Source organism: Pogona vitticeps, chromosome 5 (genome assembly GCF_051106095.1).
Source record: "Pogona vitticeps strain Pit_001003342236 chromosome 5, PviZW2.1, whole genome shotgun sequence".
In the NCBI taxonomy this organism is placed as follows: domain Eukaryota; kingdom Metazoa; phylum Chordata; class Lepidosauria; order Squamata; family Agamidae; genus Pogona; species Pogona vitticeps.
In genome coordinates, this window is record NC_135787.1 from 1,732,918 (window position 1) to 1,748,251 (window position 15,334).

Genomic DNA, 15,334 nt, shown 5'->3' on the forward strand with positions numbered 1-15,334 from the left:
GTTTAAAAAAACTGTCCTGACTTATAAACAGAGATAGAGATGAGAGCAATCCAGATCCAAATCCCACGAGCTGCTAGCAGGACAACTAAGTCAAACCCGAATGCTTTCTAAAGGTGAAAACAGTTCAATGGAGGCTATTATACACGAGCCAGAATCCAGTAGCAAGTCCTGTACAGAAGCCCTAGAGTAAATCCCTTGAATCACCGGGATTGATGGAGGAGTTAACTCATCCAATCCCCAATAATTCAATGGGTCTAACACAAGTGTGACTTAGTATTGGGTTTCAGCCATTCAGACAAAATTCACTGGAAAAGACAATAATGTTTGGAAAATGTGAAGGCAGCAAGAAAAGAGGAAGGCTAAAGATGAAATGGGATGACTTAATAAAAGAAGCTACATCCATCATTGGGCAAACTCATAGAAGTGGGGGTTTTAAGCGTATAAAAGAAAGTAAAATGTAAAGTATGGCATTCTGGATGTCATTAATTCATAGAATCATCAGAAGTCAGAAGCAGCCTTATGGCATGTAACAACTATATAGATATACAGTAAATTTATGTAGGCAGACAGACAAGCAGAGAGATGCATACATATAGCTGGCCAAAGCACACCTGTCTGTTCAGTGCCACTGACATTTCTGGAGATACCGGACAAAATCCTGTTGTAGAAGTTATGCCAGTGGAAGGGTGATGACATCACTGGAAGGGGTAAAGTTTTTGGTACGCAAAGACTTCCTCCACCTGTCCCATGGCTCCCACAGCTTCCACGCCATGAAATAGATACAGTGGTGCCTCGACTTATGACCAGCCCTACTTACTACCATTTTGACTTACGACCAGCCCTGGCCGTAGATTCTGAGTCAGACAAGAAGAAGCCTTTAGTTACTGAAGCCTTTAGCCATCACCTTCCTGCAGGCAAAATTTGTGCAACAGTATATTGGGCAGTCACCAAATGGTTGTTAAATTGCAACAATAAATAAAAGGAGAAAAGCAATCACGTTAGCACCACTGAAAAATGAAGAATGGCCAGCCAAGACTATAATGAGCACTGGCAATCAAAACACTTAGTTTTGCTGAACCCAAAAGATAACAACCTCTCCACTGGAGGGCTTCACGAGGCAGAGAATTCCACTCATGCATTTTTGTATCAGGTGTATTAATGAAGGACAGGTCTACCCCTGGTTATCTGTCAAAATGGAACTTCCAAGAGCTTTCCCAAACCTGCTTCCCGTCAGACATGATAAACCAGCATTCCCATTTCCTGCGCCAGCGAACAGGACTCAACGGGTCTGGTCGTCCTCCTTATCTGAAGAGCACTTGCTCTGGGAAAGGCTGGCCGCCACTGAGACTCCTCACCTGTCCAGACCCTCCCAGGTTCCCTGCCCTTCTGTGTATGCTTCCCAGTGGTCCTGGACCCTTGCATAGTATAAAACAGAACCACCCTAAGCAAGGACCCCTCGGGTTGTCTGCTGCTGGAGTTAGGAGCACGGGCTGGGCCCGACCGTTTGCCAGTCCTGGTGCAGGAGGAAAGTGCAAGAAGAAGAAGAAGAAGAGAGGATGGGGCCAGGAGGCGGCCACAGGGCTCTCGGGGCATTCTAGAAGAGAAGGCAGAACAGGAGGGAAAAGAGCGGACCTACCTGTCACCGTGTCTAGCTCAGCCGGCGCCGGGTTGGGTTCCGGGGGAGCCGGAGGGGGGAACACAGGAGCTGCCCCGGGAGGCGGAATGTAGGAGACTTGCAGGATGAGACAAGCCTGGAGGGGGGGGCAGGGGGAGAAGAACGAGGAATGAGAACGAGCCCTAGCCCGCTTGGCCGAAGCTGGACTCTTCCTGGCCACGGATGCTTCCTCTCCATCCTCTTGATACCCAAGGGGGTGGCTTTCAGATGCACGCGGCCCCATCGGGCTGGGAAACTCTGAACTGCCTTTGAACAGTGTGGGCGGGGGGGGGGAGTGCTGATGGCAAAAGGCACTGAAGAACAGGACCAGCAAACCAGGCAGGGCAATACTGGGGCTTCCCTTCTCCTCGTTCTGAAGATCTTCCAAGGTGCTACTCTTGCCACCGATATGCTTGGGTTGGCCTTCCTCTGGATTTCTTCCCAGGAACAGAAAGGTGGGCCCTGGTTGGATTCTGTGAACTTCCACCGGCAGGAGTGGGCTGCCGTCATGTCGCCCAACCCATGGTCAGAGCAGTCCAGGAAACCTCCTGCTGCCCAGGGCCAGCAATGGAAACAAGAGAGAGAGAGAGGCCACCTCTTCCTGCCCTCATCTGCCCTGCCCGCCCCGCCTCCTTTGTGGCACCAGTGATGTGGCCACAATCCACCAGGAAGGGTCAGCCCTCACCCACGTCCACCCAGAAACCTTGCAAGACACCTTCCCTCCCAGCCAGAGGGTGAGGGGAGGGGGCTGGTCAAATCAGCTCGGACAGGATACAACCTCAGCCTGCCTTCTGCCAGTGATGGACAGAGATGCCCAGCAAGGAAGGGAGAAAGCCGCCTTCTATTGATCTGGGAGGTTCTCACGGTCTCTTTGTTTTAAAATAATTTTTTTTGCTGTTATTAAAATATTCACATAGTACAGACATAACAATCAATTTATAAAATAACAATCCCACTGGATGAGATTAGAAGATTACATTGAGCTCAACTGAGTCAGTCGTTTACAAATAAGCACATGAGGCAGCAGGCAAAACATCCACATGAGTTTACAAAATGTTTGAAAGGACGCCAGGCTTTGTAGAGCTTTGTAAATCTTAAGAGGTGCAGAGCCGGAAGGGACCCTCTGGATCATCAAGTCTGGCCCTTGTGAAGAAGGCACTGTGGGGGAATCGAACTCCCAGACCTCTGGCTCCAGAGCCAGAGACATAAACCAAGGAGCAAACTGTGCACTGCTGCCACTTCCTCGTAAAGGCTGGACTTGAGCAGTTACCTTTTCTGCAAGCCTTACGTACCCGATATCGGTGTCCTAAGTGTACTAGTTCCCCTCTGAAATACTAGTTGTCCTCTATTCAGCACTAGTTACGCCTCATCAACGGTCCTGTGTCCAGTTTGGGCTCGATGGCCTTAGAGGCCTCCTTCCGACTGGGTGATCCTTTGATTCTATGATTCTAGCAGGAGTTCTTGGAGGTTCTCAGCTCGTCTTTCCCATTTGCTCCCTTGAGGAACATGGTTCTGACGTCCCCACCAGTACTCCGAGGTTTTACTCCTTTCCTGAAGGAGACGGCTGGAACTTTGGAACACTAAACTGTGGAGCTCCTAAAGCACTATTCAAATTCTGGTCCTCAGCTGGACCTCCGATGAGCAGAAGGGAAGGCTGTGGAATCAAGCCAACACGAGAGGAGCCTCCCATTAAATAAAAGAGCCCCCAAGGAACTGGAAATGAAATGGAAGCAGCGAAGTTCCCCCCATATAAACATCCTCCCTTCAGAGCAATGCAGAAGAACTTCCCTCTTGCCACCTCAGCACTGTATGCCTGGCAAACACACACACACACACACACACACACACACACAGAGAGAGAGAGAGAGAGAGAGAGAGAAGAGCAACCTTCTAAAGAGACACACTGATCACTTTTCTAGATTATCTACTGTTTATAGTTTACAGGCTCCTTGGTACGGTGAGGACCAGAGAGAGAGAGAAAAGAAAAAGGAAGGAACCCCCCCCCCCAAGCTTGTACTGTAAAAGGTAACCTGAACCAAAGAAGGATGATGATAAATGGAAAGAGAGCCAGAGATCCCCAGGGAAGTTCCCATCTCTTGTCCTTTCTAAGTTACCACTTGCTGTGGCGCAGATTGCTATTCTAAGGCTCTACTTCCCTCCTGCTTCCTCTCCAAAAGCTTCACTATTGTTCTTTCTTTCTCCAAAAAGGGACAGCCAAAGGTCCCTTTCCACTAGGCCCACTAGTGGGTTAAGAACACCCACACCTTCTGGAAGCCAGTTCTAAGGCTTTGGAGATCAAGAGCTCAGCCCGAGAGAGCATCTGTAGCACTGTAGGTGCCCCTACGACCCCAGGCGTTTTCCCACCATCCAGGTGACGCGAGGCTCAAACCAGTAACAGCTGGTTTCCGTGCTTTTTTGCCATCTTCAGGAGGGAATGTACAGTATTGTTGTTTGTTTGTTTGTTTGTTTGTTTCACTTTATGCCCATCCAAACTTCTGATGGCAGAACTTATCCGGCTGAAGGCTTTCCGTTCAGCAAAATTCCATTTAAACAAACACGGCCCCCACAAAAAAAATCCAGCAGAAGATCATTTCGAGGGTTTCCTCCATTTTTTAAAAAAGAGACAGCCAATTCTGGGTATTTTTAAGAGGGAAGGGAGTGGGATAATGTGGACAGAAATCCCAGTAAGGTCTGCACTTCAGTGGCACCAAACAGCAAGGAACAAACGCATCATCTGGACAAACCCCACTTAAAGTTACTCTTCTGGTCTCTTCCTGAATGGATTTCCAGCTAATCTAAATACAATTCTCCTTCTTCAATTCCCTCATAGTGTACACATATTGCTTGAAACGTCCTGTTTTTCCAGGTTCATTGGGGGGGGGGGGGAAATGGCGAAGTTGCACATCTCTCGTCAGAGAGGATTCACCTTGAACGGGACACCTGTGAGACACACCTGGGGCCAAAAAACGGAACTTACCCCTGTGCTCTGCCTCTTAGCGTCCAACAAAGGAGCGTTGAAGCTGGCGGCGAGGTTGGGAGACGCCAGGACATCTCGCAAGGGCACGTGGGCTTCACCCAGAAACCTTGGAAAAGACAGGGACCAAAATATGATCAGTAAGATAAGAGGTTCTGGCGGGGGGGGGGCATACTAGATAGGAGGATTTGAATAGAATCTTGTGGGAAAGTATGTATATGTTGTGTTGCATTGAGAGACTCTGCTTGCTATCTTACATCTATTTCTGGTTCTCAACTCCACAAGTATACTTGGGGACTTTTTATTTGTTTATTTAGTGTTAGACCAGCTTTTGTCTACATATCATTTCCCTTCCCATTTTTTCTCACGTGCATCACAAACACAGAACAGGGACAAGCTTGGAGCCCCAGAAAATAATGAGGTTATTTATTCCAGTAGACATCTTTTTTTGAAAAAAAAAAGACTGTTTTCTAACAAGGAGAGAAACGATGGCTAGGGATTTCCCTCAAAGGGCACTGTGACTGACTTCAGCAAGAGTATTTTTTTTAAATAAGGTAACTTAAGCCTTTATTTTTTTTTTTTTTTGAAGAAGCCCTGTTAGCCTGTGCAAGCATATTAGACAAAAGCAAATGACCGAAAAAAAACAACAAAGCTACAAAACAACAGCAAATGAAAATGTTTTGGCACTTAAAGAGTCACTGCTATATTTTAATGAGAGCTTCTGTGGATCATGTCCCCTTCCTCAGACATAAGAGTGAGACTATAGGACTGCCATATAGGGCTCCATGACCGGGCAGGGATACTAATAACAGACAAAGTGACTGTGATTTGTTAGTAACACAACAGCCCTGTCAAGCTGTCAATACGGTCAGTTTCCCATCTACAAGGTAACAAGAGCACAGTTGACAGAGCTGTTGTTACCTTGCAGACTGATCATTGAAATGTATCCATTCTCTGGTTGTGCGGTCATGGATATGGTCTCTTAGCTCTGAGGAAGTGGACTGTTGTGAGCGTATTGTATTGTATTTGTCTAGTGTAGTGAGCCTTTAAAACATTGTCTGCAATCAGCCCTCAGCTCCCTTTTCCCCCGGGGCACCCTCTTTCTCCCCTTCGCTCTAACCGCCCTGTCGTTCATTTTCGTTCGCGCTCCTGCACAAACATCCTCTCGGACACAAAGAGGTCTGGATTCTGCTTCGGGGATGACCAATGTCTTTGGGGTTCCAGGGTGCAAACTCACTGTGGTTTGTGATAGCTCTGGGCCACGAAGGAGGGAGGAGGGAGGAGAAACCTCTCCCAACCGTGAAAATGGTGCCAAGGCTCAGGTCAAGGTCCACCAGGTCCTGAATTCTGTACCCAGCATCACTCAGCAAGGGTGTGGGAGCAACACACACACACACACACACACACCAGCCTGACCAACCTTGACCAGCAAGGCATGTAACTCAGAGGAAGACTGCCCCAGTGATGGAGTCTTGGTGGATCTGTCACCCACCACCAGGCAGAAGGATCCAGCCTCTCAAACCCGCTTCCCAGCCAACTGTACTGATTTTCTGCATCCCAGGTAAACCACCCCCTTGAAGCACATAAGCCAGGCCAAACGAAGGGTCCTTCTGCTCCAGCACCCTGTATTCTTACTGGGTGGTCTTCCTGGGAAGACCACCAGCAGGACAAGAATCTTTCCCTAACGCTGCTCACCAGCAGCTGGACGTCCTGCTTCCTCTGAGCCTGAAGAACTGTCTGACTATTCCTCTGCTCACTGTGCATCCAGAGCCTTCCTACTCCAAAGGCCACTGGTAGAACTGTCCTCATCTCCCTTTAATACCCCCCCACACCCGTGGAAGCATCCACCCACAAACTAAGGTGTGAGAAATGCCACATTTTAAGTGCATGTCAGGCAGTCAACATCTCTCTGTCCTGAATCTGTCACCCACCAATATCAGAGAAGGGCCCTAAGTTGCTTTCCAAAGTTATGAAAAAGGGCAGGGAAAATTATCTGCCTATTTCCTTTGCTCAGTGCATCATTTTATAAAGCTTTAACATGTCCCATCCTACCCCATAATTTAATAGATGCAAATCAAAATTATATCAGACAAGGAACAAAACAAAGAAAAAAACAAAATAATAAAGAAGACAAAAGGCGTTTGTGGAACTGTAGGAAGTAAAGGCTATATTTTAACGTGAGCTTTTATGGATCAAATCCACTTCCTCAGACATGAGAGACTACGTGACAAATATTTAAACATGGCTCCAAAATAAAGAGACAGTGGTTGGGAGTCAATGTGGCATTTCACATCTAGTAATGACTTAAGATCCCCCCTGTTTGATTTCCAGTTCTTTTCCTTTGAAGTTTTGTTCTGTAAAAAGTGACAATAGTTAGTGGCTAAAGGAACTCCTGCTGTAGATAACAGCAGTAGAAACAACATAGGGTAATGACTTAAGAATCCTTGACATTACCCTTGAAGCTTATTTTGTAAAGGTGGCTGTGGTTAGTTGGGAAGGAACCTGGGCTATGGAAAATAACAGCAAATGACATCATTATTGTAGCATTTTACATTCATCGTGGTTCAAAAACCCTTGACTAATATTTAATCCAATGAGATATGTACAAAGCACATGTATATATTTTATCTCAGCTGTGTCTCTCTAGATTCTTGACCTGCAATTTTTATTCTCCAGAATGGCAACTTTCAGATCTTGTGCAGAGTGTCCAGATAAATTAAAATGATTTGAAACAGGTTTCTGTGTATTGCCTTCCTGATGTCCAATTTATGTGCATTAACTGTACTGCATAGAGATTGTTCCACTTGTCTTATATAGAGTGTAGAGGGGCAGTTGGATAGTTATAGTGGTTTAGTTATAGAAATGGTTTGGGAATCTGGCTGCAGAGCCAAAGGTTGGGAGTTTGATTCCCCACTGTGCCTCCTTAACAGGGGGAGACTCAATGATCCATAAGGTCCCTTCCAACTCTGCAGTTCTAAGATTATTATTATAATTATAATCATTGTTGACAAAGGATGGCACAGATCACATTAGAGGAAAATTGTAGGCACACATGCTTAAAATATTTCCTTGCAACCTATGAATAATTACAGGTGCTAAACTTAAGTTGCACTTGAATATTAAATATAGGAGAATTAAAATGCAGGAGATTTTGGACTATAAAACCAGAGGATGCATCTGTAGAATGCATCATCTTAAAAATTTAAACAATCATTATTTTACAAGCCTTTAGAAGACTTAAGGCCATATAAAAGCACAAATAAAATCAAGGTTCTTAAAATAAGAATGTATAAAATGAAAAACGTTTTTTAGCCTTTATGCCTGTAAAGAACACACTGAGAAAAACATTTTCTCACCCAGCCTCTGTGAATCCATTCTGTTGTTACCAATATCTGGAAAGAAAACCTTCTGCTGCCGTCTTACATCTCCTTTGATGCCTAGCGCTCAAACCGGAGTGCAGTTCTGATGAATGTCGGTTCATTCTTAACTCTGTGTGCCCCATCACCATATTTTTAGAGCTCTTACAGACTGTCTTCTCTTATCTTGTTTTTACTAAATTAGGATTTTCAATGCAGAGGATCCTAAAGTCGGAATTCCCATCTTAAGATTTTTTCTTATCTGGGAATTTCATTTTACAAAGCTAAAAAAAAAACCCAAAAGTTCCTACTTCTACATTTTCCAAAAGATGGCGCCACTGGACTGCAAATGCCATGTTCTTTTTTAAACTATAAACTCCCTTTGTTTACATTATACAAGAAAACTGTCAAATAATGAATGGAATACTTTGAAGTGGTGTTATCTTAACTCTGTTTCCAGACTTGAGAAACAACAGCTCATTTAGAAAACAAATGTAACTTAATGTAAACTATTGCTTGAAGAACAGCTTTCATTTTCAATCATATTTAAAAAGCCCCCTTTCCTTCTTCCCCTATGGTCATTTCAGCAGCCCATAAACTCAAATGTTCAAATTCACTCAGTGGTGCTCAGATGTCCCCATTATAGCTTCACCATGGTGTCTGGAAAATGCATCTGTTGTGCAGATGGTTCTGGCTGAGGCTGATGTAGACATGTTCTAGTTGGGGTGGTGTATAAGTCTAATAAAATAAATAAGTAAATGTTCAGGTGAAAGCTATTGAAATCCCAGCAGAATTTCCCTAGGGCTGACTTTCCATGGGTCCAGATTTTTTAAAAAAAATGTCAGGGTACCTTAATTGTTTTATATATCAATTTTATTGTATTATTTATGTTGTTAGCCGCCTAGAGTGGTCCTGACCCAACCAGATAGGCGGGATAGAAATAAAATAAAATAAAAAGAAAGGAGAGGTCTTTGGGTCAAACAGTTGAGAAAACATTCTAGGCTAGCCATGAATCTATTCACATTGTGGGGAACCATGGGAAAACCCATAGAGGTTCTGTTGACTTGGAGGAAGGCTTTATTGTCAAAGGCGGGAAGAGTTGTGTGGGAGCCCAAGGCCACAAAAGCTGGCGATCATGTAGGGTTTATCCTTGTTTCGAATGGTGTTCCTGACAGCCTGTAGTCCCTCTTTGTGTACACAGCTTCTACATCCATTGGAGGATGATGTTATGCGGGAAGTTGTGTGTGGATTGAAGTTTCCTTAGAAAGTTTGTGGTGTCTCTTACGTAGCTAGGTTAACTGGTGGTGCATGATTTGAGGATGGGGCCCACATATCCAGATACTCCAACAGTGACGGTATTAATGCAATGGTTGCCTTTTTTGAGTGTATTTTCGGTACCAGATCGCAAGTGGATTGGTTCATAGATGTTTTCAGGAAAGTTTTTCATAAAGATTTGTGATTCCTTTTGGTGTTTGGCAGTTGGGTCTCGAGTTGGGAGCTGGTAAAATTTAAAACTGAACAACTGTCTCCCAGGTTCTTGTGTAACTCTATTTATTCAAAATATTTTTACTCCACCTTTCTCCTTAGAAAAGAACCCAAGGTGGCTTAGAGAATTTAAGGACAATATTTAAGAACAAAACTGTGAGTAGACAAAAGCATCATTAATAGGCAATATTTAAAGTTAAAAACACTAAGTACAGCCTAGTCTCCAGTGGGAGGGTTGCCTGGGACAACCACAGCACCACCTTTATCTTTCTCATTGAGGATGATCTTGGGATTGTTTTTGAGACTGTGTATAGCATCATCTTTGCCAAGAAAACTCCATGGACAGAAACAAAAGGCTAAAAACTAGGACGCTGGAATATGAGCCCCTCAGGTCGGAAGGCGTCCAACATGCTACTGAGGAAGAGTGGAGGACAAGTACAAGTAGCTCCAGAGCTAATGAAGTGGTTGGGCCAAAGCCGAAAGGACGCTCAGCTGCGGTCGCGCCTGGAACTGAAAGGAAAGTCCAATGCTGCAAAGAAAAATACTGCATAGGAACCTGGAATGTAAGATCAATGAACCTTGGGAAGCTGGATGTGGTCAAACAGGAGATGGCAAGAATAAACATTGACATCCTCGGTGTCACTGAACTAAAATGGACAGGAAAAGAGTGAGGGCAAGAGGAGAAGGGGATGACAGAGGATGAGATGGATGGAGAGTTTCACCGAAGTGACCAACGTGAATTTGACCCAACTCTGGGAGGCCGTGGAAGACAGGAGGGCCTGGCGTGCTCTGGTCCATGGGGTCACGAAGAGTCGGACATGACTTAACGACTAAACAACAATAGCATCATGCTGTCATTTCCCTCGTTCATGATCTCAGCCTGGGCGTGGAGGCAAGAGCACTCAATATAAAAGCCCAAATTTTTTGTTCCGACTCTCTGGAGGGCTCCAGAAAAGGATTCGTCTTTCTGTGATGCTGAGAGGGAGGCGGCTGTGGGTCAGAATCTAGTCTAATCCCACATGTTGTGGAGAGTGAGGCACAACTCTTGTGTTGTTGCGCTGGTTGTTCCCAAAGTTGTGGGGATATGCCTTGAAATTATGTTTGTTTCAACGAAGTTGTTTTAAGTCCAGTGAGACATCAGATAGGAGCAGCCCATGGACCAGTACAAGAAGAGGCCCCACCAAAATCTAGGTAGGGGCACCCTCCAACCCGGTCACAAGCCGTCCCTGACACTAGTAGAGTCTACCTGAACTCCATGACCCACCCGAGTTTGATCCTCACTTTAACTGTCATGGCTGCATCCTGAGATCTGAAGTTAGCAGAAGTACAGTCCCCTGCCGTCCGTCATTCAAGGGAGCAGAGAGCCACAAACCCTCCCCAAACGACCATCCCGGGCTTCTGCAGGATCCGGCCATGTCACTTAGAACAGGATGGAACTATTGCAAATCCTGCATTCTCAGTGCCGTACGAGAAGATAAAGTTAGCAGGTCTTTCAGAAAAGGTGAAAGGCATCAGTTTGTTCGTAAGATGTTACTTTCCTCCTCTCTATATTTTATATTTAGTGTGCTTTGTTTTGTGGCGGGGCCTCAGTAGGAAAATGTGGTCTTAGATGTACAACTCTGGTTGCTGAAGCATGTTTCTCTGAGGGTGACTTGTTGTGTCAGAGAAAGCAAATTAATCTGAGTATTTATTTTTATTTATTTTATTAGATTTATATGTATTATTAGAATCCATATGCATCTTCCTCTACATCTAGCTTGACCCTGAGCGAGGATGTTATGACCAGAACCTTAGTGATGACTAACACGCATCCTCTCAAGTAATCTGTGCTTTCAGCCTGAACGTTTCTTTACCTCACTTTAAGATCTGATGCAAAAGGTTGATTAAGCAGGACAGGAAAGCCAGTTCCCGGCCCCAGTTTATCAAGGGATGTATCCAGCACTAAATATTGCTGCCTTGAAGCTCTCTGGACACGACCCGTCCCTTGTCGAGGAAGCCAAAACGTTTCCAGTTAGAGAGCTGGACGGACCCAGGAGATCAGGGGTCTTCATCCAGTCGTCTTCTTTTCTTAAGGAGGAAAAAACAGCCTTTCACAGAGAGAGGAGGAGAGGGAGGGAGAACCTCTAAAATCCCTTCCTCTTAAAAAATAAGTGCTTATGAGGACTTGGGAAGCGGAGGCTCCGATGGCTTTCCCCTCGCCACTTCCCACCATTGTCCACATTCATCTGGTCGCAGAAATTCTCTTCCTGCCCCCGTCGGTCTTGACGCAATATCAGTCGCCAAAGCAGGCCGTCTCGACCCACCTCCCGAGCGAGGTTATTAAGGGACAAGCGAGGGCACAAACCACTTTCTTGGGTTTTCAGAGAACCGTCCGAGGGACAGCCGGCCGATTCCATTCAACTGGGGAAACTTCCTTGGTGTTCATGTGCACGAGCCCAGAAGTGCACGCACGCGCACGCCACCCTTTTGCTATTTTCTTAGCTGCAGGTACCAAGTCAGGTTTCTCTCCTGGGAAGATCTGTGTGCCTCCGACGTGATCTGTGCCCTCGCTTAGCTGAGCATTTCCTTACCAATTGATTCATTTAGCTAATTTGCCTGATGAAGATCACAGGGGGCTTCCAAAGGGTTTCCTCCAAGGCCGTCGTCTCTGCTCTGGTTGACATAAGCTGCTTTAAGGGATGTAATTTTAATTTGTGGTTGGGATTTTTTCAACCCCATAACGCCCCCTGAGCAGCTGAGATATATATCTTCCTAAATAAACAGTGGTTATAGATGTATGGATCTAAAGAGGAACCAGAAAAAATAAACGAGTGAATCCGAGATCAAATCAAGCCTGAACTCTCTACAGAGGAGGAAAGGACAAAACAGTCAACCCTCCTTTGGGCACCTCATGAGGAGACCAGACTCTCTGGAAAAGACAAGAATGCTGAGAAAGGTGGAAGGCAGCAGGAAAAGAGGAAGACTCCAATGTGAGATGGACAGAGTCCCTCAAGGAAGCCCCAGGCTTGAGTCCGCAAGGCCAGAGCAGGGCTGTTGAGGAGAGGGCCTTCCGAGGTCAGGAACACACAAAGGTTGCCCTACACTGGAAGCAACCCGACAACCCACAACAACAGCACAGGCTTCTCATTCTATTGGAATTAATCTGATAGAGCAAAAACCACCAAGAGCGCCTTCGGGCATTTGAAGGACGGGGTCCCTTTCTACGGCACAAGCTTTCATGGCTTGCCACTCACTGCAAGACGTGGGCAACCAACCGCAAAAGCGGATGCCAAATAAAAACATGGAAGCCGTTTAGGTACCACAAGAGACACACACACACTCCACCACCTGCCCTCTACTCCACAACAGAGTGACCTTCGCTGCTCCATTTCACTAAGAGGACTCCCGACCTGTCCGCGTGCACGTCAGCGCTTGCAGAAGGATGGCAGGATTGTGCCCACGGGCTCCTCTCCCACCCATGCCACCATCAGACTCTACTAATGTGCAGATTGTGGGATCCACAGGTCAGCAGAAACGCTGTCATTATTGTTGTTGTTGTTGTTGTTTGTCCTGCAGAGGAAGGACAAGACTCACTCCTGTGAATCTTCCTGTGTGAAAATAAGTCCCATTGCTTTGGGCGCAAGGGGTCTCCATGGCAGGGTTTCTCCATGTGCCACTCCGTTCCCGTCAGCAAGACATCTGGCTCAGGCCCTGGAGGGCGTCAACAGAGCTACGGAAACAAGACAGCTGGCCAGGAGGAGACAGGACGGGGGCCAAGGCCTCAGAGGGCGGCTCCAGACTCCACTTGCCGTATTCGGGCGGTGTCCTTTTCTGTGTCCCTACAAGGAAAGGCCAATAATAAGTCGCTCTCCCTTTGGAGTTTGCTGCAGGGGTGAGTGGGGAAGCAGTTGTTGGAAGACCCTAGGCTCAAAAATTACGCCACGGACACAGGGCTGAAGGGGGCCAAGAGGCCGAGGGAGAGGAGCTGGTGAGGAAGGAGAAGTCAAACACAGCCTGTGGTTACGGGACGTCCAGTCGCCCCTGACTTACGGCAACCCAAGGAACAGAGCAATTTCCAACCTGTCCTTTTCCTCAACGACCCAGCACAGCTGTTGCAAACGCAAGCCCCTGGCTTCCTGGAGTGGGTTGCTCCATCTCGTATTTGACCTTCCATCTTTCCCGGAATGATGGTCTTTTCCAGAGAATCCTGCCTTCACGTAAAGTGCCTAAAGTAGAATAGCCTCCGTTTTGTCATTTCTGCCTCCGGAGAGAGTTCAAGGCTTGATTTGATCTGGAACTGCCTTGTTGGTCTTTCTGGCAGCCCAGGGGATCCACAAAGCTCTCCTCCAGCACCAGTTTTCAAACAAACCTTCTTCTTCTTCTTCTTCTTCTTCTTCTTCTTCTTCTTCTTCTTCTTCTTCTTCTTCTTCTTCTTCTTCTTCTTCTTCTTCTTCTTCTTCTTCTTCTTCTTCTTCTTCTTTCCTGCCTTCCTAAGAGTGCAGACCATCTTAGTCTTGGTCTCCAGTGACACATCCTTGATGTGTGATTGTGACACACTTGATGATCTTTTCTCGTTCCTTCCTTGCTGCCTCTTTGGAGTTTCAGCCTTCCTCTGATTTCTAGGCTGCAGCTCCCATTTGGATGGCCGTCTCCCTTTGGATGGATGATTGGATGGATGATTGAACTAAGATATATATTTAAAAAAGAGCCTTGTGGCGCAGTGGTTAAATCGCTGCACTGCAGCTAAAACTGTGCTCACAACCTGGGGTTCAAAGGTTGACTCAGCCTTCCATCCTTCCGAGGTCGGTAAAATGAGTACCCAGCTTGCTGGGGTGGGGGCCAATGTGTAGCCTACATAATTAACTTGTAAACTGCCCAGAGAGTGCTTGAAGGGCTATGGGGCGGTATATAAGTCCAAAAACAAACAAACAAACAAAAAAACCTCTAACTGTGTCACCTTCTTTGTGAATAGATAAAGGTAAAGATTCCCCTTGACATTTCGTCCAGTTGTGTCCAACTATAGACTGCGGTGCTCATCCCAATTTCCAAGCCAGCGTTTGTCCGTAGACAGTTTCCGTGGTCACGTGGCCAGCGCGACTAAACACAGAATGCCGTGACCTTCCCACCGAGGTGGTCCCTATTTATCTACTCACATTTTTACATGCTTTCAAACGGCTTGGTTGGGAGGAGCTGGGACAAGCAACGGGAGCTCCCTCCGTCGCATGGATTTGATCTTACGACGGCTGGTCTTCTGACCTTGCAGCCCAAAGGCTTTTAGCGGTTTAACCCACAGCGCCATCATGTCCCTTGTGGATAGCCTAGGTCTGAAGGAAAAGATGCAACCGCAGCAATTGAGCAATCTGCTGGCTTTGGTTTGGTTTGGACTCCTGCTTCCCTGGCTAGGATATTCCTTCCTAAATTCTTGTCACCACCAGGGCATCAGCTGAGCAGGATCATGCCTTCAGCTCAGAGGCGGAAAAACCTGAACTTCCAAGTTCCGGTCCCCATCCGTCCCTCCCAGCAGGGCCAAGGGAGAGAGAGAGCGCAGGAGGGAGTTGGGGGGGTCTCACCCCTTCCTTCGCTGGAAATCTTCCCTAGGACTTGGGGGCCACGCTCCCTTCACGGGGACGGCCTGTCCTGCCTTCTTCTCCTTCCACCTGCACTTGGGCCAACGTCACTGATCTCAGAGGGAGCGTGGATGATTCTGGAGAGGAGAACAAATACGGCTGTTGATGGGGGCGTGGGGGGGGGGAGGGATTGACTCTTCTGGGCTCAAACACCTGATCCGTTTTTGACCAGATACCTGATAGGGCACCAAAAGCCTAAACGTGCTAAATGTGCAAGTCCGCTGCACCTCCGCCCGCTTCCCAGTTGAGCAAATCTGCT

General features: G+C 46.6%; 1 protein-coding gene across 9 annotated transcripts in view; it reads right to left on the minus strand.

Annotated features, from left to right (window-relative positions):
• DYSF (dysferlin) overlaps positions 1-15,334 on the minus strand; it is a 148,936-nt gene that overhangs the window by 108,298 nt on the left and 25,304 nt on the right. For all 9 annotated transcript variants that reach the window (XM_073002194.2, XM_073002191.2, XM_073002193.2 and 6 more), the window contains exons 4-5: positions 4,632-4,737; positions 1,637-1,751 (exon numbers count right to left, since the gene is read on the minus strand). In XM_073002194.2, coding sequence (XP_072858295.2) covers positions 1,637-1,751; positions 4,632-4,737 — 221 coding nt within the window. The remainder of the gene's footprint in view (positions 1-1,636; positions 1,752-4,631; positions 4,738-15,334) is intronic.